Raw genomic sequence first — 26312 nt, 5'->3', positions numbered from 1 at the left:
CTGGCTCCTCAACATAAGTCAAATCCTTATCCAATTGGACTGAGATGAAATATAATACATGTGAAGAAACACCAAAATACTTCTGTAGCATGGAAACATGGAACACTGGGTGAAATCCTGATAAACTGGGTGGCAATGCATGCATGTAGTCCGCCTCACAAACTCTCTCAAAGATCTCAAAAGAACCTATATACTTAGAGATCAACTTTCCCTTCTTCCTGAACTTCATCAAACCCTTCATGGGTGAAAATCTAAGCAAAACCATCTCTCTCACAATGAATGCCACATCACGAGCCCTTCGACGTGTTGTACAAAGCCGATCCTGAATCAAATTAACTTTCTTCAAGGCATCCTGAACCAAATCAACGCCCCACGGCCTAGCCTCCCCTAGCTCAAACCAACCAACTGGAGAACGACACTGCTTCCCATATAAGGCCTCAAAAGGAGCCATCTGAATACTCAATTGGTAGTTGTTGTTATAGGTAAACTCTGCGTGCAGTAAGAATTGATTGATCATAGGCTAAAAACTCGTATTTTAGTCGTTGTAACAATACCTTAATTATTTCATTTTACAAAGGTTTGAGCTTAAATGATAATGAATTGTAAATTCATGCTTTATGCCTTGAAGGAAGCTAATCCGACTTAAGAAATAAATTTGGGATGAATTTGACTGATTTGAGGCTTTGAAGTCTGAGTAAAAGCTAAATAAATCAAGTCGAGATCGTGTTCGGGGGTCGCAAAGCAAGCCCGGATAGCAAAACAAATGAAAAAATGCAACAGCACAAAAAATTGCACTGCCGCACCGCGAGGGACCCCGCGGCAGTACAAATATTTTTGCTACATTGTTTTGCTCCGTTCAAATGCATTCTGCCTCTGTCCAATCCATGTACGCGTCGCACGGGGCACCGCGGGTGTGTAAAAATCACAAAATTATTCTATTTCAGACTAAAAAGGGCATACTTGCCAAAATCCTTTCCTACACGATTAAAAAGGCAAAAGCAGTGCCATTATTGGACCAGACTTGTTTTGAGAGAGAAAGAGACGAGGATATCCATCTTGGAGGATCAAAATCAAGAGGAGACAACACTTTGGAGCAAGGATTAAAAGAGTTTTTCTAAACTGTCTTCTATTATCTATTTATTTGATGTTTATGACTTATATTGTTGATGTTTGTATAATTATGAGTGGCTAAAAATCCAAATATTCTGGGGTTATGGGTGTTAGATGATTATGTTGTTTGAAGCTTAGATTGATGATCTTGAAATTATCGTTAAGGGTTGTTTATTTGATTCTGCTGTTAATTATTTTACTGCGTAGCTAACAGTGAAATGCTATTTACGAATCTTGAGTTAAACTTGAAAAAAGAAATTCTTGATTGCATATAGAATCAAATAGAGCAAGATCTGGATCCTGGGCATCGGGTGAAAGATTCGCGATTAAGATAGAACTATACTTAATTGCCTTGTTTGGTTGAGAAATAGGATTTGTAAATGCATTTGAGCTAATATTAATACCTTAGAAATATAGGTATTAATTTAACTTGAATAGGCGCATAAGAAATCGACAGATTCTTATGGGTATTATTAACCCAATAATCAATAACCCATATAATTCAATAAATCATTTTTAAGCTAAAAACATAGCATGATCTCTAGCAAGCCCATAACCCTGGGATATCTCCTTTATTAATTGTTAAAAGAAAAATTCATAAGTGGCGTAGTAACTTTGCGTTGTATATTTGTTTGTCTACTAATTAAATTGTAAATTGGTTATTTATGTATTTTGTGATGAATTAGCTTGAATCGATAATTGTTTGAGTTTGCATCAGTCTATAAGTTGATCACAAGTCCTCGTTGGAAAGATACTTTACTTATTACTATATTACTTGAAGATCGCGTACACTTGCGTGAGTGTTTTGGTCGCAACAAGTTTTTGGCGCCGTTGCCGGGGACTTGGAAATTAGCTACTTGACTAAGTTAAGCTTTTATTAGCTATTGGTTTAAGTATTAATTTTCAGTTCACTTTGTTTGTGTCACGCAGGCTCTTCTCTTGAATGCGGAGGAGTAGAAGCACATGCAATCCCTTCCCTCTTGATCCTGAAATTGAAAGAACACTTCATAGAGCGAGGAAGGAGTTGGAAGCTAGATACAAAACAGAAAGAGAGTTGGACATTTTAGTTTAACCACAGCCAACAGTGATGGCAGGTAATGGAGGGCGTCCGGTGATAGAATCTGCAAGGCCAAATCTTTCTAATATGACTTAGGCTATTGTGAAACCTGATATCACTGGTCACTTTGAGCTTAAACAGTACATGGTACAGCTGATTCAATCCATTGGGCAATATGTAGGTCTATCTCATGAAGACCCGCAGAGGCACATTCAGAATTTTTTGGAAATCACGGATACTTACAACTATCCAAATGTTTCCAAGGACTATGTCAGGCTAACCTTGTTTCCTTTTTCATTGTTGGGGGAAGCTAAAGAATGGTTGCAGAAGCAACCTGCTAATTCAATCCATACTTGGGATGATTTAGCAAAGAAATTTTTAATCAAGTTTTTCCCCACTAAAAAGACAAAGTCTTTGCGGAGCCAGATTCTTGGGTTTCAACAACGGGATGGTGAGACTCTTCGCCAAGCTTGGGAAAGATACAAGAAACTACTCCGAGACTATCCACATCATTGTCAAACTAATGAGGTATTGGGCCATACTTTTGTTAATGGATTAGATGAGACTTCAAAGATGAATCTTGATTCAACTTGTGGAGGTAGTTGCATGGTGAAACCATATAGCGAAGTACAACTTCTACTAAACAACTTCACTACTAATGATCATAATTGGCAAGGTTAGGGAGAACCAAGGAGAGCAATGAAACAGAAAGCATCAGGGGTACTTGAACTTGATAATTTTTCAGCCATGAGAGCAGATATAGCAAAATTGGCAAATCAAATGAATAGAATGACAATGAAGACACAACAATTGCAACATGTTCAACAAATGTCGATTTGTTGTGAAATGTGTGGTGACAATCACACAAGTGACATATGCCCAACAAATCCTGAATCTATTTATTATGTGGGACAACGAAGCAGAGGTCCGATGAACCAACAAGCACAATATGAGAACATTTACAATGCAAATTGGAGAAATCATCATAATTTCTCTTGTAGTGGAAATCAATCAAATCAGAATCAATATAGACCACAAGGAAATTTTAATCAACCTCAAAGGCCACCCCAGCAGGTAGAAGAAAGTACAAATGATTTGTTGAAGAAATTGTTGCATGACAATCAACAACTCAGAACTGATTTCAGAAATCTTGAAAGGCAAATGGGACAGCTAGCTGCAAATCAAAACACTAGACTTGCAGGTGCTCTTCCAAGTGATACAGAGAAAAATCCGCAAGTTAGTGCAATTACACTTAGAAATGGAAGGGAATTAGAAGAAGTTACAAAGAAGAGAAAAGACAAGCCTATACCTGAGGGTGAATTGATTCCCAAAGCAACACAGGAAGCAAAGAAAGATGATATAGTTTCAGTGCCTGTGAATGTTCCAAGGCCACCACTACCTTTTCCACAAAGATTGCAGAAAAAGAATGATGATCGCATGTTCAACAAATTTCCCTCTATGTTGAGTCAGATTCAATTGAATATTCCGTTGGTAGATGCGATTCGTGATATTCCAAAGTATGCCAAATACATAAAATATATTGTGGCTAACAAGAGGAGACTGACTGAATTTGAAACAGTTGCACTTACTGAGGAGTGCACTTCAAGGGTCCAAAATAAGCTTCCTCAAAAGTTTAAGGACCCTGACAGCTTTACTATCCCTGTGAGAATAGGCAATGTTAATGTAGGCCATGGACTTTGTGATTTGGGAGAAAGCATAAATTTGATGTCATTGTCCTTATACAAAAAATTGGGTTTGGGAGCTCCAAAACCCACCACTGTGATGTTGCAACTAGCAGACAGGTCCATAGCTTACCCGGAAGGGGTGATTGAAGATGTGCTGCTGAAAATTAGGAAATTTATTTTCCCGGCTGATTTCATTATCTTAGATTTTGAAGTAGATGAAAAAATTCCCATTATATTGGTTAGACCTCTCTTGGCTACAGGTGATGCTATAATTCAAGTAAGAGAGGGAAAAATGATCATGAAAGTTGACAACGAGGAAGCTGTTTTTAATATATACAAAGCAATTCAACTTCTTCGCCATTATGAAGAATTGTCTATGATATCTGTCATGGAGATGGATGAGCAAATTATTTCCCCAAGTGTATATTTGAAGGATTCTTTAGAGAAAGCAATCGTGTTGTTCGAGAGTTTGGAGATAATGATGAGATTGAAGAGATGAAGCATATTTTGAATGCATCATGTGAATATATGAAAGGTTTATATCCCTTTGAGCCTTTGAACAGGCCAAATGGTCCTCCTCCGAAGCCATCAATTGAAGAAGCTCCAAAATTAGAACTAAAGCCTTTACCTTCTCACCTTCATTATGCTTATTTGGGTAGTTCTGATACGTCACCTGTTATGATTTCTTTTGACTTGTCTGAATTGTAGGAGGAAAAATTGCTGAGAGTACTACGTGAGCATAAAAGAGCAATTGGGTGGACAATGTCTGACATAAGAGGTATTAGTATAGCTTTTTGCATGCATAAAATTCTCATGGAGGAAGGACACAAGCCGAGCATAGAACAACAACGCCGCCTAAATCCCAACATGAAAGAGGTAGTAAGAAAAGAAGTGATTAAATGGCTTGATGCAGGTATTGTATTTTCAATCTCTGATAGCAAATGGGTAAGTCCAGTCCAATGTGTTCCAAATAAAGGAGGAATGACCGTAGTGACAAATGAAAACAATGATCTGATTCCCATTAGAACTGTTACTGGGTGGAGGATTTGCATAGATTATAGAAAATTGAATAATGCCACCCGAAAAGACCATTTTCCTCTCCTCTTTATTGACCAAATGCTTGATAGACTAGCTGGGCAAGAATAATACTGTTTTTTGGATGGTTACTCAGGATATAATCAGATTCTTATAGCCCCAGAGGACCAAGAGAAGACCACATTTACATGTCCCTATGGGACATATGCATTTAAAAGAATGCCATTTGGTCTTTGCAATACACCTACGACTTTTCAAAGGTGTATGATGGCTATTTTTACTGATATGGTTGAAAGATTTGTGGAAGTATTTATGGATGATTTTTCTGTATTTGGATGTTCTTTTGATGAATGTTTAATGAATCTTGGCAAGGTACTTGCTAGGCACGAAGAAACAAATTTGGTACTAAATTGGGAAAAATGTCATTTCGTGGTAAAAGAAGGCATAGTCCTAGGGCATAAAGTGTGCAAGAATGGATTGCAGGTAGATAAAGAAAAGGTGGAAGCAATTGAAAAATTACCTCCACCGACATCAGTTAGAGGCATTCGCAATTTCTTGGGCCATGCAGGTTTTTATCGTTGTTTCATTAAAGATTTTTCAAAACTTTCATCTCCTTTGTGCAGGCTTCTTGAGAAAGATACATCTTTCAAGTTTGATGACGCTTGTCTGAAAGCATTTGATGAGATAAAAAGAAGATTAGTTACTGCACCAATTATCATTGCTCCAGATTGGAAACTTCCATTTGAGTTGATGTGTGATGCAAGTGATATAGCCATTGGAGCTGTTTTGGGGCAGCGAAAGGAGAAAATCTTTTACTCCATTCATTATGCGAGCAGAGCTCTTAATCCAGCTCAAATGAATTACACTGTTACTGAAAAAGAGTTGCTCGCAGTAGTATGGGCATTTGATAAGTTCAGGTCCTATCTAGTGGGAACCAAAGTCATAGTTTACACAGATCACTCAGCTATCAGGTATTTATTTGCAAAGAAAGATGTCCAGCCAAGGTTAATCCGATGGGTTCTTCTTTTGCAGGAATTTGATTTGGAGATTCGAGATCAAAAAGGGACAGAGAATCAGGTTGCAGATCACTTATCCAGGCTGGAAAATCGAGGCCATGTCACTGAAGGAGAATCAATCAAAGAAACATTTCCTGACGATCATTTGCTAGCCATCACTTCGGATGAAACCCCGTGGTATGCTGATTATGTGAATTTCATTGCAAGTGGGGTGACTCCACCAGAATTCACAGCTGATCATAGAAGAAGATTCTTACATGACGTGAGATTCTACATGTGGGACGAGCCTTTTCTATACAAGCAATGCGCAGATCAATTGGTAAGAAGGTGTGTCCCTGAGGAGGAGATGAATGCAATATTTCATGATTGTCATTCTTCTCTTTATGGAGGTCATCATGGTGGAGACAGAACTGCACAAAAGGTTCTGCAATCAGGTTTTTACTGGCCAAAATTGTTTAAAGATGCACATGCTTTTGTTAAAAATTGTGACAGGTGTCAAAGAACAAGTACAATCACGAAGAGGAACGAAATGCCTTTGCAAAGTATTTTGGCAGTAGAGCTCTTTGATGTCTGGGGAATTGATTTCATGGGACCATTTCCATATTCTAATGGGCACAGATATATTTTGGTTGCAGATGATTATATGTCTAAGTGGGTTGAGGCCATTGCTCTTCCTACTAATGATGCAAAGGTAGTGGTAAGTTTCGTAAAGAATCACATTTTTACACGCTTTGGAACTCCAAGGGTGTTGATAAGTGATGGAGGAACACACTTTTGCAACAAATTGTTGAAAAATGCTCTAGCAAAATATGGGGTAAGACACAAGGTTGCTACTGCATACCACCCTCAAACGAGTGGTCAAGTTGAAGTGTCAAACATGGAGCTAAAATAGATTTTGGAGAAAACAGTGAGTGCAAATAGAAAAGATTGGTCCGGTAAGTTAGAAGATGCATTGTGGGCTTACCGAACTACATACAAGGCTAAAGCTTTTTCCTAGAAAGCTTAAGTCTCGTTGGGCAGGCCCTTTCGTTGTGGTAAGTGTGACTCCTCATGGAACAATTGAATTGTGGGACATAAATTCAAGTGGTACATTCTTGGTGAATGGGCAGCGAGTAAAACACTATTGCGGTGGTGATATTGAACGTCACAAGACCTCGATAGACTTGGTTGATGCATAATGACATGTTGAGTCGTGCCGCGACGTTAAATTAGGCGCTTGTTGGGAGGCAACCCAATGACTAACATCACTAACTTTTAATTGTAGTTTATAAATATTAAATTTTAGATGTATAATGTTTTTAGTCATGTGCAAGTATGAATTTGGCATAACATCAATGCACAATGATAGAGGGGGTAAATTGTGAGCTAAAAAATCGAAAAATAGGCTAACTCCGTGAAAACTTGGCCTACCACGTCGCATGGGGCGTCGTACCACACACCGCGCTAGGAAAAATTGCACAGATGAGGTAGAATACAAAATTTCGGAGCAGCTGAAAAAATTGGCCTACCGCGCCGCAGGATGTGCCGTGGGGGGTGCCGTGGCAGGCCATTCTCGTATAAAAAAAATTATTTCCTTAAATCCAAACCCCCCCTCCCCTTATTTCATTATTTCACTCCGCAAACTCTCTTCTTCTCAAACACTAAACTCAAAAATCCCAACCAAACAAATTCACTCAAACATTCATCCACAAATCCTTCTTCTTCTTGCAAGGTAAGTAGTCTCTTCTCTCTTTTCCTTCAAACTAGTAGTATTTTATTTGTTTATTTCCTTCTATTTTCAAGTATATTTGCATAAACCCTAGCAAGAATTGTGTTCATAATTTTCTTTTAGTTTCTTTTGTTAATATTGTTAAAAATAGTATTAGAAACTTAGAATGTATATTCTTTTTGTGGTTATGGAGGATTTGAAGGTGTGTTGAGGTGAAATGAGTTGAGTTTCTTGTTGAAGATTGTTAAGAAGTGTACTAATCCGAAAATGCATATAAGAAAGTGAAAAATTGTATATTGAATATTATTGTGAAGATGTGGTGATGTTATAGTTGTGATGAGAGGCATATTGGTGTTGTTGATATGGTGATTATCCCTCTTTTGAAGTTTAAATTTTAAGAATAAAAGACATGCTTACAATGTGTTTGTTAAAATGTCTAAGTGACATAAAATGGAGTAATGTTGCAAATTGAGAAACAAATTGCATTGTGAGATGTTATTATTGATAACAACTATAACATTAGGCCAAGCCATGATTTTTCGCTTTCTTTATGTAAAAATGAAATGTAAGATTCATGCTAATGTGCCTATGTAGTATATTTTTTTTTGCTATTTTTACAATAATTTTGAATTTTATAAAATAGACTAATTTCTTTTTATGTTTAATAATAATCTAACTTAATTTTGTTTAATATTTATGTTTATGCTTAGTATTAATCTAGCTGCAAAATCTAGCTGCAAAATCTAGCTTAGTTTTTGATTTTTATTTTATTTTTAATTGTTGCAATTGTCTCTGATATTAGGTAAGCCGATAAGCATTATACCATTCTAATTGAAGAATAGGGTAGTCTGAATCCCTGTTACATGTTAAGTGTCAACATGATGATACCATAAGTGTGGGGTATTTACTCTACTTGCTCTTAAAATAATTTTGTGTATCTTTAACTAATATATCATGTTGTGTAGGTATAATGTCTCAGCGCCCAAGCTAAAGATCAAACATTGGCCTATCTGAGGCTGCATCTACTAACCGACGTGGAGGTAGAAGGGCACCACCTCCGGCACCAGTGGAGGAGGAAGAGGAACACTTTGACCCTGATGCAGATGAGGTGCCAGAATGCAAATATGGCATCAGGGCTATTCCAGCGCATACAATACAACGGTTCCAATCCTTTGTCCTTGTTGTGCCACCAACCACCCCAGAAGTTTCCTAGATGAAGCAAAGCTTGCTCGTAAGTATAATGCCATATATACTAACATTCGAGCTTTGGGTTTTGAAGGGTTGTTTCGCCAAGGTGATAGTGTGAACATCAACTTGGTAAAAGAATTTTATGCCAATTGGCAACCAGGCGGTGATTTAGATGACATCTATCAAGTGAGGGTCAAAAATAGAGTGATCCCATTTTCGTCAAAGGTCATAAATCAAATAATGCATTTCACTGAACATTCACATAAGTTGTTCCAGAGGTTCGTGCGTAGACCAGATTATCCAGACATCCGTAGACAGCTATGTGGTGAAGATTCCTTTGCCTTGTGGACTAGAGATACAAATTAGTGTCACAAGGAAATGAAAAAAAGGAACATTCCAGCGTCCTGCACGAGTCATTTTGAAGATAATAAATGCCAAAATCATGCCAACACAAAATGATACATACGTATAAAAACTAAAGGTTTGTTTGATTTATGCATTTTTAACAGGAATGCAGGTGGATCTTGGAAAAATTATGCTGGAACACATGTCAAAGGTGAGACCTTTTCGGGGACACCGCCTACACTATCCTAGTATGATTACTCGGTTATTGCGGACACACCCCATTGAAGAAGAGTATCACTATGATCGGCGCATAGAAGTAACATATCCTATCAGGGCGCTTGATGTCACGACTGTGATAGATCCGCCTGCAGCTGCACTTAACCCCGATCAAAGGTTTGTCTGGGTGGAAGAGACTTTGCAGATATTATTTGTTGACCTGTGCCTTCGCGCTTCTAGAGGGGAAGTGAACTTGGAAGAGTTGCAACAAAATCACCCTTTATCTCCTTTCACACAACAATGGTTAGGAATGGCTCAGCATGGACAAATCCCACCGGATGAAGATGTAAATTCTATTCCCTCAAATGACGAGGAATATTTGCACACCTTTGAGGATGACGATGCTTAGGCCAATGGCCTCAGGGAGTCTTTTCTGATCTATTTTTGATCTTTTTGCATTAGGGACAATGCAAATTTTTTTCGTATTTTGTTTGATTTTGTGTAGTTTGTTAAAATTGCTTTTAATTTGTTTTGTTAGAATATAGTGTTGATAGATAGTAAGTAATCCTAACTTTGGTATAGATCCCTCCTGGATTTTCTTGTTGAAAAATAAAGTCGAAATTCAAAAAACAAATAAGAAAAATTCGAAATTTTTGAGTTTGCAGTTTTGTTTTATTTTTAGTTTAGTGTATGCTAGTTTGGTTTAAATTAAAATTTCCCCTTGGTTTTTCTTTACACCACGGTTCTTTTCCAAGGGTGTATTTGAACCGGGTATAGTGTAATTTTTTATTTCAATTGAATAAAAAGTTCCTAACTTACAGAGATAATCTCCTCAAATGCATATGCTTTAGAAGTTATATGTACCTTATTTGTGTTGTTCAAATCTCAGTTCTTGATTATAAAGAAAGTGCCTTAAATTGTGTATTTATAACTATGCTTAACTGCTTTGACTAGAGAGTCAAGAAAGATCCAAGCTTGAATGAGTTGTGTGCCAATGTGTGAGTGAGGTTGTTGAAATATTCTGTGCGTAACAGTTGATATGTAGAACTTGCCCTCAAGTGTTTTGCAAAGCGAAATAGTAGCATTATTCAGTTTAGGAGATAATATAGGCATTTCTTTGTTGAACCAGTTTGATAATTATCTCCACCTAATTGTATATATCTTAGTCAAACCTTTTGAGTTGTTAATACTATTTCTTTGGCATCCGCGTTATAAACCTTACCAATTTATGTAAATATATCAGTTGTTTGAACCTCTATCTCTTATGAGCACGTAGTCTTATTTTAATATTGTCAAAGTTGAGAAGAGATTTGTTGGTTTATATATATATATATATATATATATATATATATATAAAGAGTGAAGAATAATTCATATATGTATATATATATATAGGGGTGAATTTTCAGTAGTAACATTCCCTAACTTATGGTGCTTAAAGAAAAAGGGATTTGTTGTTAGTATGAAAAATCTCAAAAAGGTTGGAGATGGTTTAACATAAGAGTAATGCTGAAATTGTGAAATAAAACGGTGTATATAGGAAGTACTCAAAGAGATGTAGCTACTACATTCTATATTTTTCACACTCTTCCTCAGCCTGCATTACAACCAATTAAAGTCCTATTTGATCCTTGATTGAACAAGCTCAATTAGTAGAGTATTACACTAGGGGCAAGCATATGGTATGTCATCTGTTGCACATAAATTTCAATTCTGAGAGTGAGTTAATTCTTCCTATTTTGAGTTCCTAAATATTTGTGAATACTATGTTGAGAGGAACTAGTCTATATTAGTTGTGGGAGGGCACATGATTTGTGAAAGCAAGGAAACTTTTTGCCTTTGTGTTAGAGTAAGTGAGCAAGTTATGAAAATGTGTGGCACTTGTGAGTCATGTCTTGAGGATTGAACTATTATGAATTGGTACTTAAGTGTTGGCATGTGTTGTTAGAGAAATTGTTTGATAAAAAGGTCGTCCTTATGTGAAATGTAGGTCAATTGCTCGAGGACGAGCAATGGTTTAAGTGTGGGGTGTTGATCATAGGCTAAAAACTCGTATTTTAGTCGTTGTAACAACACTTTAATTATTGCATTTTACAAACGTTTGAGCTTAAATGATAATGAATTGTACTAAATTCATGATTTATGCCTTGCAGGAAACTAATCCGACTTAAAAAATAAATTTGGGATGAATTTGACTGATTTGGGGCTTTGAAGTCTGAGTAAAAGCTAAATAAATCAAGTCGAGATCATGGTAGGGGGGTCGCAAAGCAAGCCCGGATAGCAAAACAAATAAAAAACGCAACAGCACAAAAAAATTGTACTGCCGCGCCGCGGGGCGTGCCGCGTGGGACGCCGCGGCAGTGCAAATATTTTCACTGCATTGTTTTGCTCCGTTAAAATGCATTCTACCTCTGTCCAATACATGTACGCATCGCGCGGGGTACCACAGGGCGCGCCGCGGGTGTGAAAAATCATAAAATTATTCTATTTCGGACTAAAAAGGGCATACATGTCAAAACCCCTTCCTACACGATTAAAAAGGCAAAAGCAGTGCCTTTATTGGACCAGACCTGTTTTGAGAGAGAAATAGATGAGAAGATCCATCTTGGAGGATCAAAATCAAGAGGAGACAACACTTTGGAGCAAGGATTAAAAGAGTTTTTCTAGACTTTCTTCTAGTATCTATTTATTTGATGTTTATGGCTTATATTGTTGATGTTTGTATAATTATGAGTGGCTAAGAACCCAAATATTCTGGGGTTATGGGTGTTAGATGATTATATTGTTTGAAGCTTAGATTGATGATCTTGAAATTATCATTAAGGGTTGTTTATTTGATTCTGCTGTTAATATTTTACTGCGTAGCTAACAGTGAAATACTATTTATGAATCTTGAGTTAAACTTGAAAAAGGAAATTCTTGATTGCATATAGAATCAAATAGAGCAAGATCTGGATCCTGGGCATCGGGTGAAAGATTCGCGATTAAGATAGAACTATACTTAATTGCCTTGTTTGGTTGAGAAATAGGATTTGTAAATGCATTTGAGCTAATATTAATACCATAGAAATATAGGTATTAATTTAACTTGAATAGGCGCATAAGAAATCGACAGATTCTTATGGGTATTATTAACGCCATAATCAATAACCCAAGATAATTCAATAAATCATTTTTAAGCTAAAAACGTAGCATGATCTCTAGCAAGCTCATAACCCCGAGATATCTCCTTTATTAATTGTTAAAAGAAAAATTCATTAAGTGGCGTAGTAACTTTGCGTTGTATTATTGTTTGTCTACTAATTAAATTGTAAATTGGTTATTTATGTATTTTGTGATGAATTAGCTTGAATCGATAATTGTTTGAGTTTGCATCAGTCTATAAGTTGATCACAAGCCCTTGTGGGAACGATACTTTACTTATTACTATATTACTTGAAGATCGCATATACTTAGGTGAGTGTTTTGGTCGCAACATTGATCCCATGAACCCCCGAAATTAATAATACAAGCACGTAGCATGTCTTCCAATATATGAATAATGCACTCAAACTGCCCATCTGTCTGGGGATGAAATGCCATTCTCAGCTTGACCTACGTGTCTAACTCACGCTGCACGACTCTCCAGAAATGCAATGTGAATTGCGTGCCTCGATAGGAGATAATAGACACCACACACCATGAAGACGAAAAAATCTCATGAATACAAATTCGAGCAAGCTGCTCTGAAGAGTAAGTAGTCATAACTGGAATGAAGTCTACAGACTTGGTTAGTGTGTCCACAATAACCCACATTGCGTCAAGTTTCTTCAAGGTCTGTGGAAGTCTGACTACAAAATCCATGGTGATACGCTCCCACTTCCATTCTGGAATATCAAGTCTTTGAAGCAAACTGCCCGGTCTCTAATGCTTGTACTTCACCTACTGATAGTTCAAACATCGAGCCACGTACTCCACAATATCTTTCTTCATTCTACACCACTAGTAGTCCTCAAATCCTAATACATTTTTCGGCACCCTAATAAATGGAATACCGCTGACTGTGGGCCTCCTAGAGAATCATCTCATGCAACCCATCCATATTAGGCACAAAATTTGTCCATGTATCTACAACACCGCCATTATCTCTAACAGTAACCTCCTTGGCATCACCATGTTATACCGGCGGAGGCACTCTAATGCGCTCAAACAGAGAAGGCCGAGAAACCACACAAGCAAGAACTAGCTATGCTTTGAAAAATCCAATCTCATGAACCCGTTGGCCAAAGCCCGAGCATCCCACTAACAGTCTCTCTCCAACTGTAATATAAGCAAGACTCCTCATGCTCTCAGCCTTCTTACTCAAAGCATCAGCCACCACATTGGCCTTCCCGAAATGATAAAGAGTGGTGATATAATAGTCCTTTAATAGCTCTAACCATCTTTGTTGCCTCAAGTTCAGATATTTTTTCTTCAACAAGTGTTGTAGACTCTTGTGATCTATGAATACCTCACAAGACACGCCATAGAGATAGTGCCTCCAAATCTTCAACGTGTGAACAATGGCTGCCAACTCTAAATCATGTGATGGGTAGTTCTTCTCATGGGGATTCAATTTACGTGAAGCATAAGCAATTACTCTACCTTCCCGCAACAATACACATCCAATTCCAACTTGTGAAACATCACAATAAACTCTATAAGAACTCGATGTTGAAGGCAAAACCAAAACTGGAGCTGTAAATAAGGCAGTCTTGAGCTTCTAAAAGCTCTCCTCACATACATCGAACCACCTAATTGGGGAACCCTTTTGAGTCAATCTGGTCAAAGAGGATGCGATAGATGAGAAACCCTCCACGAAACGACAATAATAACCAGCAAAGCCTAGAAAACTCTGTATCTCGATAGTAGAAGATGGTATGGGCCAACTTTGAACTACATCCACCTTCTTTGGATCCACCTTAATACACTCACTAGACACCATATGGCATAAAAATGTCACCGAATCAAGCCAAAAATCGCACTTGGAGAATTTACTGTATAGCCTCTTCTACCTCAAGGTTTGGAGCACGATCCTCAAGTGTTGATCTTGATCCTACCAACTGCGAGAATACACCAATATGTCGTTAATGAACACGATGATGAAAGAATCAAGATATGGAGGGAGCACATTGTTCATCAAGTGCATAGAGGCTGCTGGGCATTGGTTAGCCCAAATGACATCACCAAAAACTCATAGTTACCATAGCGAGTCTTGAAAGCCGTCTTCGAAATGACTGAATCCCAGATCTTCAGCTGATGATACCTTGACCTCAAGTCAATCTTTGAGAATACCTGAGCACCTTGAAGCAAGTCAAACAAAACATCAATACGCAGTAGTGGGTACTTGTTCTTGACTGTAACTTTGTATATTCCCTATAATCAATATACATCCTCAAAAAAGTCGTCATTACTCTTCACAAATAGAAATAGAGCACCCCAAGGCGAGACACTCGGTCGGATGAAATCCTTATCAAGCAACTCTTGAAGTTGTTCCTTAAATTCCTTCAACTCTACTGGTGCCATATGATATGGTGGAACATAAATAAGTTGAGTGGCCGGTACCAAGTCAATACCAAAATCGACATCCCTATCGGGAGGCATGCCCGGTAGGTCTGCTAGAAATACATCTAGGAAATTTCTCATTATCGGAACTGACTCAATGGTAGGAGTATTAGCACTAACATCCTTCACAAATGCTAGAGGTAACGACCCGACCTGTCATTTTGAGCTCTAGTACGTCGTTCGGTGGTTTGAAGCCTTGAGCAGCTTCACTTTATGAATTATGACTTGCACACATGGTTGGTTTTGATTTTTGAGAAGTTCATAGTTGATTTGGAAGTGTCACGACCCAAACCGAAGGGCCGCGATGGGCACCCGGTGCCTAACTCAACCGAGTACCAACATAATGTATCCTTCTTATCCTACTATCATGGGCCAAAGAACCGAAAATCCGTCATGAGATAACTAGAATAAACATAAAGGAATACTCGATATAGGACGTCCAACATGATATATAAACTTATACATGTGACATACGGTCCTATAAGGCTGACATGATCATTTTTATACTCAAAACATAGGCCGACAAGGCCATACAAGTATCCATATATATGACATATGTCTAAAAGCCTCTAAGAGTACATAAACATCATAAAGGTAGGGACAGGGTTCCACGATACCAATCAATACATGTCCAAATCATACTGACCAAATAGGCAACTGCGAAGCAAGTGGAGGGCACCAACACCTTCCACTGAGTTGATAGCTTACTAGAAGGATTGTCAACCTATCTATCGGGACCTACGGGCATGAAATTCAGCTTCCCCGGGCAAAAGGGACGTCAATACAAATAAAGCACTGAGTATGTAAGGCATGAAAGAAACATGGTGTAAAGAACTCAACATGTAAGTTTGAATATCACTGTAAATTATAAAATGTTTATAATTTCATGCATGTGCATGTAAATGTCATATCATGCATAGGTATATGCGTACATAACATCATAAGCCTCTGAGGGAATATCATCATATCATCTCGTCCTCTATGGGCAAAATCATCAACGTATACTAATTGATCAGGTGGTGGTGCATATATAATGTTATAACCTTTCCCCCTACCCCATATACATATACTATATGTGTATATAACGTCATTTGGTCATGGGTCAATATACATATATAAATGAATGCAGTGCATAACGAAGTAGGTAAATAAGATCTCTCGGAATGTCATAAGACCCATGAACAGATGATATGATAGTAGGATATATGGGGAATCAAGAACATAGGCACCCTTAGTACTTCTATGAATAAAGTCATTTATGAAAGTTGTGTGTTTGCTCGTTTCGTTTGTATCGTATGGATCGTGCCAAAAGGAAAGAAAAAATAGCCTTAACATACCTCAAGTCTTCAATGCAACTCAACAACAAGCTTATGACAACTAGTGCGCCAGCGCTATAACAAAGAAATACATGTACAAATTAGATGGCGCTAGTATATCGTGTATCTCAAATGATAACTCGATTCTAAAATAAAATAGGCAGCATTTCCCCTATTTTAATACATCCCAAAGATCACTAATGGGGCATTAACAGCCCAACAACAACAACTATAACCAACAATAGTAACAATAACAATATAATCCAATATGAGTTTCTCCGATTATCTTAACAATCATATTGAGCGGCAAGCTCGTTTTTACTCGTAACAAGATATAAATTGAATCCAACTCTTAATCCATAAATTAGTTTACAACCTTCAGAACATCATACTTATATGTACTATATTTTTTTCTAGTCTTTATTATGAAATTCCAAGGCTATTCCAAATCACTAACGATGAATAAATCAAAGAGAATGAACAAAATCTCAATGAGCATTCATGTGCTAAATCCCACAAGGATTTTATGAAGAAAGGAAAAAGCCCATTATGGAATAATGAAGAATTTTTTATCAAGCTCCATTTCAAGAAGAATGAAAACATCCACAAAACACCTTCCAAAACAGCCACATACGTCTAGCACCTCAATTATTTCATTGTCAATTACTTGTTTTTCATCCTTTCTTCTTCAATCAACTTAATTAATACCTATAAAAGCTTAACAACAGTAGCCAAAACATAATCAAATTTTTTGTCACAAATTTTCAGCCACCACAAACCATATATTTAGCCACAAAACAATCCAACCAAAAAGACAACCATATCCCATGTTCTTTCAAGTGCTATCTTATGATTTTTCACTCAAACAACACAACCAACACAAGATTAATCTTAGGCACAATCAAGAAGATGTTATACATACCTTGTACAGCAGCTAAAACTCGAAACCATATCTCAACTTAGCTCACAATAGCCCTCAATCATACAACTACATCATAGAAGCATTCTTTTGTAGTCTTTAACACCTTTGATGATGATTTGAGTTGATTTCCCTTGATGATTTTGGTTCTTGGGATCATGGGATATGTTAGGGAGGGTTTTGGAGATCTTGAGAGTATTTTGGTGTAAGTAATCTCTGTATTTTTGACGATATATAAGGGGATAAGACCGCTTATAAGCCCACTACCTCAATTCTCCAAGCAGGTGGGTAAGCTGCCTACTTGGAAACTTGAGCAGTGCAACTTCGAACACTTGTATCTATCTACTCCAATATCATATTGACAAATGCTTTTCAGCGTGAGAAACTACACACATGGGAATTTAATTACATATAAAGATCTCCTTGTAACTCTCAATAGATTGGGATAAAACTGTGTCGCAACCTGGCCTATAAACCTGCCAGTTTCTTCGGCAACTTAAATCTGATTTTTTCCAAACTTTATATTTCATATCCAAACATAATATATAGTCATATCATGACTTTAAACTCATTTAAATCATAATTAACAAGTCTCATATTCATCTTAACTTACTTAAGACTTCGACAGACCTTTCTTATCCTTGTAGAAGGATTTCCTCCTTTTTGAGTTTACATTAGATAATCCTATAATGACAGTGACGTTTGAAGTACGGGGTGTAACAACATTAAATCACCTTATATACTTTCAAGGAGGATCCCATTTCTAAGCTTAGATGATATGGTTTTTCTTAATATTGTCACCATTTCATTTTCATGTTTCATTAATGTTTTGTATCACCATGGTTTCGCCGCATTGATTTATTTATTTAATAAAACTTATGATTTCAAAAGTAATAAAATGAGTAATTAATTTGATAGTTCATCGTTGTCTTTCCTAATAGCGACGTTGGGCGCCATCACGGCCTATAGTGGGAATTAGGTCATGACAGCTTGGTATCAGAGTGTAAGATTCACTTAGGTCTCAAAAGTCATGAGCAAGTTTGGTAGAGTCTTGCGGATCAATATTGAGAAGTCTGTACTTATCTTTGTGAGGATACAAGACTATTAGGAGAACTTCCCTTTCTCGATTCCTTGTCGTGTGATTCGATTGGGTTGAAGCTTATGTCTTCATTTCGTTCTTACTCATTCTTATACGGTGTTGAGCGCTTGTTATCAATTAGGCAACGAGGAGTTGTAGTGGTGCTACAAATATGGTGCGGGATGTTTTTCCTTGCGTATTCGGGCAGACTATTATGGTCACTTTGTGGAAGGGTGTTCTGTGGTTTCATCCCAGTATTAGTGTTGCCTACGATTTCGAGGCTATGCACATGTATTATGATGTTCATATGTTGTTATCGCACAATGCTGGTTTAAATAGTAGGATGCTTGAATATATGGCGTAACAGTGAATGACTCGAGAGGAGGATTATTCGGTTCAAGGTTTAGAGATTCAGCATTTAACCCCAGTGGAGGAGAGGCAATTGGACTATGGATGTTCACGTTTTGGTTGACAGAGTAGCGAGATTGGATAATTTAGAACTTGGTTAGATTCTTGTTTTTGTGGTATTGTCGTCCTTGTTTGAATGCATTAAGGTTATGTGCCTTTGTAGTTTCGGGTTATCTGTATATTGGTAGGATTGGTTATGACTAAGGGAAGAAGACATCAAGGGTAATTCGAGCAAGGGATTTTATGGACGTGTGCTACGTTTAACCTTATTGATATGTGAAGGTTGTGGAATGACTTAGATCTTATACTTCTAATGGATGTGATGTACAAGGGAAATGATTCACCCGGTTGCTTCATTGGAGTGCTCTTGTGCTAACGGAGCACTAGTTATTTGGTTAATTACTCGATACTAGATTAGATTAGGTGACTCTCAATAATGGTTCTAGTAGATTTGAGATTTAAGGTATGGTGCTTAAGTATTTTCGGCTTTGTTATGTGGCAGAGGGTTAGGTTTTGCAATAGAGTGTGAAGGCACTTGGAGTATTTCTATGTTATCATCAGGTCTGTGGTGCTATGTTAGAGAAATGGGAGATACAACTTCGGATTTGCAGAAGATCTAATCAACGTAGGTGTATCAGTTGGAGATACTATTGAGTGTATGAGGAGGGTATACAATGACTTATGGGTATTGAGACGATGTGGTCTCGTGATTTGGGTCACTGGGAGTGAATGTTGATTGAGGTCCGTTATGTGTTTGAATAGAGGTATTACTTCGAAGGCAAGTCAAGAGTAAACCGAAAAAAGTTGAGTCAGTTATTAGTGGTTTGAATCAGTATGGTTGAAGAAATGATTGCTTCCTTCGATGTGGTAAGGTTATACACATGTTCATGGCTACACTACCGGGCTTGACAACCTCTGTAATTTGGCAGTTTGATAGGATTTAATCTTGATTTGGTTATGTGAAAATGGGCCCTGAATGGTTATGACAGTCTCAGCCACGACATGAGTTTTGTGTCTTTTGCGGTTTTAGGGGAGTTTGTTGTGTGTTTCTTCTTCTGAAATGAGTTGAATGAAAGGGTTCCGGTCGATGGAGTGGCTATTCGACTGGTGGTTCAGTATAGTATTTATGAGGGGATTCTTGCACTCTTGTGTTATAGCATAATATGAGCTCTCTCACAAACCGTAGAAACCAAGGCCGATGCATGTCTATCCAAGTCACTGAAACAGAATGCATACTCAGAAACAGTCATAGTACCTTGGCAAAAATGTTCAAACTTTAAGCATCATGCGTTCCTGAGGCTCTGAGGGACATACTCCCTCTAAAACATATCCGAAAATTGGGTCCATGAGAGGGAAGCTACCTCATCTGGACTGTCCAACTCAAACGTACGCCACCACTAATAAGCTGCCCCTCGCAGTTGGAAGGCAGTGAAAGAAACCCCACTGGACTCTGTTGTACCTATAGTGCGGAGGATATGGTGGCAATCCTCTAGAAATTCCTGAGCATCCTCTTATGCTAGACCACTAAATGTAGGAGGGTTGTACTTCTTGTACCTCTCAAGCCTCCGTTGCTCCTCCTATGAAATTGTTGCCCAACCCACGGGCTGAGCTGGGGCTACAGGCGGTACCGGTATAACCTCTAGGATCTGATCAACCCGAACCTGCTTCTCTGGAGTGCGGGCGGCGAGAGTCCGTGCTCCTCCCTCGGACTGAGATGTGGCTACAGCAAGGGGAATCAACCCTACCTGAGCTAGAGTGTTGTACATGCTCATGAACTGTGCAAGGGTCTCCTAGAGAGCTGGAATAGTAGTAGTAGTAGTAGTAGTAGGCGTATAAGGCACCTGGGCTCCAGTTGGAGATGTTGGTGGCTCCTTTGTAGCAGCTCGCGTGGGTGCTCTAGCTGCACTACGTACGTGTCCTCGGCCTCTACCCTGGCCCTAGCCTCTCGCAGCTCTAGTAGGGGCGCAGGTGCCTAGTCATCTCCGGTAGCATGTGTCTTTACCATTTGTGAGAGAATAGAAGACAGAAGTTCAGAATTTCGAAGTCAATAATCTCGCACGACAAGGAATCAAATGAAGTGGAATTTTCCTAACAGTTCCATAGCCTCTAGAAGATAAGTACAAACATCTTCGTACCGATCCGCAAGACTCTAATAAATCGGCTTGTGATTCATGACTCCTATGAACCTAGAGCTTTTATACCAACTTGTCATGACCCAAGTTCTCCCTCTGTGAACTATCATGATGGCACCTAGTCTCTACGACTAGGTAAGCCTAACAATTTGCGGAAAAGAAACAAAGATACGAAAACTAACAATTAATAGGTAAATATAATAAAGGAGTTTAAAATGCCACTCGGCATATACAATAAAACAATCTCGAACTAAACATAAGCACTCCTAAAACCCGGAATCTCATGAATCATAAGCTACAGAAGTACATAGTATTTCTAACTAGAAAAATCTAACAAGAAAAAAAAATACAGGAAGTCCATAACTAAAAGAGGAATAGTGAGGGACTTCTAGGTCTGCGAACGCGACAGATATACCTCTAAGTCTCTAAGATCATCTCGCCTCACTAGAAGTATGGCTGAGAAGAAGTACCTGGATCTGCACACAAAAAACATGTGCAAGTAGTACACCACAATGGTACCCAGTAAGTGTCAAGCCTAACCTCGGTCGAGTAATGACGAGATCAGGTCAGGGCCCTACTAGTTTGTACATAAAATAAGATAAAACAGTATGAAATATCGCAGTAGAGTTAAAATGCTAACAGTCAATGAAAAATTAAATCATAGGAAGAAATAACTCAGTACACAGAGATAGTAACAGGGGATCTCCTGGGATACCGCCCCGAGTCCCAAACGTAAATTTATAGAAGATATCTCGGGATACCGCCCCGTAGTCCAAATCGTAAATGTGCAGGGGGATCTCCCATAACACCATTCTATAGTCCCAAAGTAAATATCCAGTATAGGGGGATCTCCCGGGATACCGTCCCGTAGTCCCAAACATAAACATACAGGGGGATCTCCGGGAATATTGTTCCGTAGTCCCAAAATAAATACACAACTCATTCAATATACACAACAGTTCCAACTAGGAAAAATCTATTGTTCTAATGAAGTCATATAGAAGAAGACAGATAATTCTTACTCTAAACATGCTACACAGAATCCAACTAAGCAGTTAAAGTAGATAAGATAGTTAAGGCACGTAAGCATGTTTTTCTAAGCTAAACAGGAGGCTACATATACTAGTATCGCTCAATTAAAGGAAAACATAGATATTTATTTAATGAAAATGAGTTTTTTTCAACAATTAGCACGTGTACGCACTCGTCACCTAACGTACACGCCATTCATATAACAATAGTACCAAAATCCTAAGAGGAGTTTCCCCCACACAAGATTAGGCAAGCCACTTACCTCGAACCAAGCTCAAAATCAATCTGAAATCACGCTCTTGCCACGAGTATCCAACTCCGAGTGCCCCAAATCTAAACAATCAATTACATAACGTAAATATAGCTACAAGTAACTCATTTAACTAATAAATTCAAAGCTAAGACAAGAAAATAGAAAAACGCCCAAAATTCCTCCCCAGGCCCACATCTCGAAATCGGGTAAAATTACCAATTTAGAACACCCATTCACTCATGATATCACTCGTCCAAATATTATTCCATTCTGATGCTTAAAACTCGATCAAAACCCAAAAATTCGATTGGGGAACTTTTTCCTAAAATTCCCATTATTTCCACTCAAATTCCTTGATTAGATGGAGAAATTACTATAGATTGATGAAATATAAATGAAATAGGGTTATGAACCGTTACCCACTGACTTCCTCTTCAAATTCCTCACAAAATCGCCTTATCCAGAGCTAAAAATCGAATTTGGTGTTATGAAATTTTAAACCCTCGAAATCCTTTTTTTGCCCAATGATTTCCGCATATGCGCTCATGGTGCCGCATCTGCAATCCCGCACCTACGAAAAAAGCATCGCAGGTGCGAAAATCACTTATCCAGGCTGGGGCACATCTGCAGTCACTAGGCCGCATATGCAGTTCCGCATCTGTGGTCCTCTAGCTGCACCTGCGATTCTTGATGCCCAAGACCAATTCTGCATCCGCGGCTTCCTTGCAGCTTTTGCAGCTCTGCACCTGCGGTCCCATATCTGCAGGTGCAATTACATCAAGTTCAACAAACTTCAGAAAAATGCCTAAGTCCAAAGCAAATCCGTTAAGCATCCGAAACTCACCCGAGGCCCCCGGGACCTTAACCAAACATACCAACCTATCCTAAAACATCACACAAACTTAGTCGATCCCTCAAATCACATCAAACAATGCTAAAACCATGAATCACACTCCAATCCAAACCTAATGAACTTGAATTTCCAAAATTCTACAACCGATGCCGAAACCAACCAAATCATGTCCAATTGACCCCAAATTTTGCACACAAGTCATATTATGGACCTACTCCAACTTTCGGAATTGGATTCCGACCCAGATATCAAAATTCCACTATCGGCCCGAAACTCCAAAAATTCAACTTTCGTTATTTCAAGCCTAAATAAGCTACGGATCTCCAAAACACAATCCGGACACACCCCTAACCCCAAAATCACCCAACGAAGCTAACAAAATTGACGGAATTCCATTCCTGAGGCATCTTCATACTACTCCGATTACGGTTCAAATTTTAAGACTTAAACTCTCATTTAGGGACTAAGTGTCTCAAAACTCTCTAAAACTCAAGATGAACCATCCCAATAAATCACAATAACAGAAAAAGATATGGGGAAAGCAGTTAATAGTGGATCAGGGTGTTAAGTCTCAAAATGACTGATCGGGTCGTTACAGTATGTTACTTGCTGATGATATAGTTCTGATTGATGAGATACGAGTTGCCATTAACGAGAGGCTGGAGGTTTGGAAACAGGCCCTTGAGTCAAAAGGTTTCAAGTTGAGCATGACTAAGATGGAATACCTAGAGTACAAGTTCAGCGGCGAGCTGAGGGAAGCAGGCATGAACGTGAGCTTGAATTACTAGTCATCCCCAAGAGAGGCAGTTTCATGTGCCTTGGGTTGATTACCTGGGGGATGGGGAGATCAACGAGGATGCCACATACTGTATATGGGTGGGGTGGATGAAATGGAGGTTAGCATCTGGAGTCATGTATGACAAGAAAGTGCCGCCGATACTAAAAGGTAAATTTTATAGAGTGGTGGTTAGACCGATCATGTTATATGGGACTGAGTGTTGGCCAGTTAAGAACTCACATATCTAGAAAATGAAAGTAGCAAAAATGAGAATGTTGAGATGGATGTGCGGGCACACCAGGATGTATAAGATTAGGAATGAAGATATTCGGGAAAAGGTGGGCGTGGCTCCTATGGATGACAAGATGCTGAAAGTAAGCTCAGATGGTTCAGGTACGTATAGAGTAGAAGCATAGATGCCCCGGTTATGAGGTGCGAGCAGTTGGATTTGGCGTGTACAAGAAGAGGTAGAAGGTGGCCTAAGAAGTATTGGGGGGAGGTGGTCAGGCAGGATATAGTGTGGCCTCAAATTTCCGAGGACATGACGCTTGGTAGGAAGGTGTGGAAGTCAAGCATTAGAATTGTAGGTTAGGAGGTAGTTGAGCATATTCCTACTTCATACTAGTGATAGACTAATCTATTAGGATTTATCTTAACTGCTAGTGGTTAATGTTGTGTTCACACTACTCTTCCATTTTTCATAGTGTCGGACCTTATTTACTGGTTATTGCTATTATTTTCCATCTATTTTCTGGTTCTTAAAATGTTTCTATTTCTATGGTTTCTGTTGATGGTACCGATATATTGTCTCTTTTCGTCTTCTTGAGCTAAGGGTCTATCGAAAATAGCCTCTCTACTTTCTCGGGATAGGGGTAAAGTATGCGTACACACTATGCTCCATATACCCCACTTGTGGGATATAATTAGGTGGTTGTTGTTGTTGTTGTGATACGAAACTGACAATATGATATTGTTTACCGTGAAAATGGTAATAACAATTAAATTTGATTTAGTGGTTCTAAAAATATGTGAACTATTTTTATACTAGTTGTTAGGGAAATAGATGCTAAGCGAATTACTTGGAATCAAGAAAAGAACTTAGAAACAAGATGTTAACCAAACCGAATCGCTGTCGATCGGGGCCTCGAGCTTGACTATTTGAGGGCCTCGGGGTCAAGTCTGAAGCTTGGCTGGGAGCTATCGAGGGTGGTCGATAGAGACTAACAGTTATAAATAAATCAATGACGGCTCTTTATGGCCAATAATAAGCAATAAATGATGAACTTTAAGTAGAACACAATGAATATGAGTAATAAATAAAGTAATGAGATCAAGAGAATATGTTAGAGAGTAGAGAGAATGTTCTAGTATATTTAGTATGGAGCAACGGATGTTTACAAAATGATAAGGATCCCCTTTATATATGAGGGGGAATCCCAACATAGTACAAACTCATTAATTACAAAGATATGGGGCTGGTACAGCCATTTAATGCCTTGATTCGCCTTTTGGGCTAGTCCACTAGACTTGACGTGCCATACGCACGTGCCTTGGGAACTCCTCCTTGATCTGCCGAAATCGGTAATTCACATTGTCTCGAGGCCGGTTATTACTTATACTGTCTTAAAATCGAACTATCAAGAATTCTCGGAATCGATCACTGGAAACCCTCGAGATACCGTGATGCTCGTGAAATTGAGCCGTCGATTTCCACCGTATATAGATAGTCCCCGCGTTTCCTAGAACAAAGTGATAGGAAACGATCTTGAGCCCCTACTCCGTAAGCATCATTGCTATGATGTCAGTCCATCAGAGCATTAAATGCCATACTTAAAAAGCCGTGCAAGGGTCACCGTCAAACACGACTATCGAGAAGCCCATGAACCGCTATTGGTTCATCCTTTCCTCTGCCCATATGGCTCCTATAAATGCATCAATCTTTTGATAATTCATACTTTCACAACATCTTCAAATTTTCAAGGCCAGACTCATCCCCTTTTGTATTCTTTCTTCTTCCGTTCTTGACCTTTTGCCACTTTCTCAGAAAAGTTTTACCACCATCATGGCTAGAACTTCCAAGATAGTTCCTCGGAAAGACGAGGCTGCCTCTTCATCCCGAACATCCAAAGTAAAGCCCAAAGTGATACCTACCGTTGAACAATGTACTCCTACTGGGTTCGACACGATGAAGGATTTCACCGTCGACAAACCTTCATCTATACCGGGCTTATGTGAACACGTGTTCCAGTATATTAGTGTTGTGACCGATATAAGGAAAGTGAAGGAAGACTGCCGATAGGAGGAGGCAACGCTGGTTGAGATCCCCCGCTCTAACAAGAGCATAACAGATCACAAAGTTGGTTTCCTTTATGTATATACTTACCTGTTCACTCTGGGTTCGGTCGATTCTTATAACCCTTATTCCCTAGAGATAGATCCGGTTATTCTCGATTTCTACGACAAGTACCAAGTGACGTTTGGTCAAATCTATCCATCTTTCTGGAGGATAGTCTACATGCTCTGCCACTTCTCCAATGGGTCGAGGGCGAGACCTTTACCCTCGACCATTTGATTAGATTGTATAGCCCTCGATTTTATTG

General features: G+C 38.6%; 1 protein-coding gene across 1 annotated transcript; it reads left to right on the top strand.

Annotated features, from left to right (window-relative positions):
* Positions 1-2866: 2866 nt before the first annotated feature.
* On the top strand, positions 2867-4560 carry LOC138877421 (uncharacterized). The gene is made up of 4 exons (XM_070157030.1): positions 2867-3241; positions 3509-3632; positions 3747-4112; positions 4286-4560. Exons 1-4 carry the CDS (start codon positions 2867-2869, stop codon positions 4558-4560), a joined length of 1140 nt encoding a protein of 379 aa, XP_070013131.1.
* Positions 4561-26312: the final 21752 nt, after the last annotated feature.

The sequence above is a fragment of the Nicotiana sylvestris genome, chromosome 9 (assembly GCF_000393655.2).
Source record: "Nicotiana sylvestris chromosome 9, ASM39365v2, whole genome shotgun sequence".
Classification (NCBI taxonomy): domain Eukaryota; kingdom Viridiplantae; phylum Streptophyta; class Magnoliopsida; order Solanales; family Solanaceae; genus Nicotiana; species Nicotiana sylvestris.
This window is presented reverse-complemented; position numbering and strand designations above follow the sequence as displayed.

Excerpts from the sequence above, each read along its gene's own strand:
- LOC138877421 (XM_070157030.1), top strand. The coding sequence starts at position 2,867 with ATGAAACAGAAAGCATCAGGGGTACTTGAACTTGATAATTTTTCAGCC. Across the intron at positions 3,242-3,508 it reads CTCAAAGGCCACCCCAGCAG|GAAGCAAAGAAAGATGATAT; the intron begins GTAGAAGAAAGT and ends AAAGCAACACAG. Across the intron at positions 3,633-3,746 it reads CAAATTTCCCTCTATGTTGA|TTGCACTTACTGAGGAGTGC; the intron begins GTCAGATTCAAT and ends AATTTGAAACAG.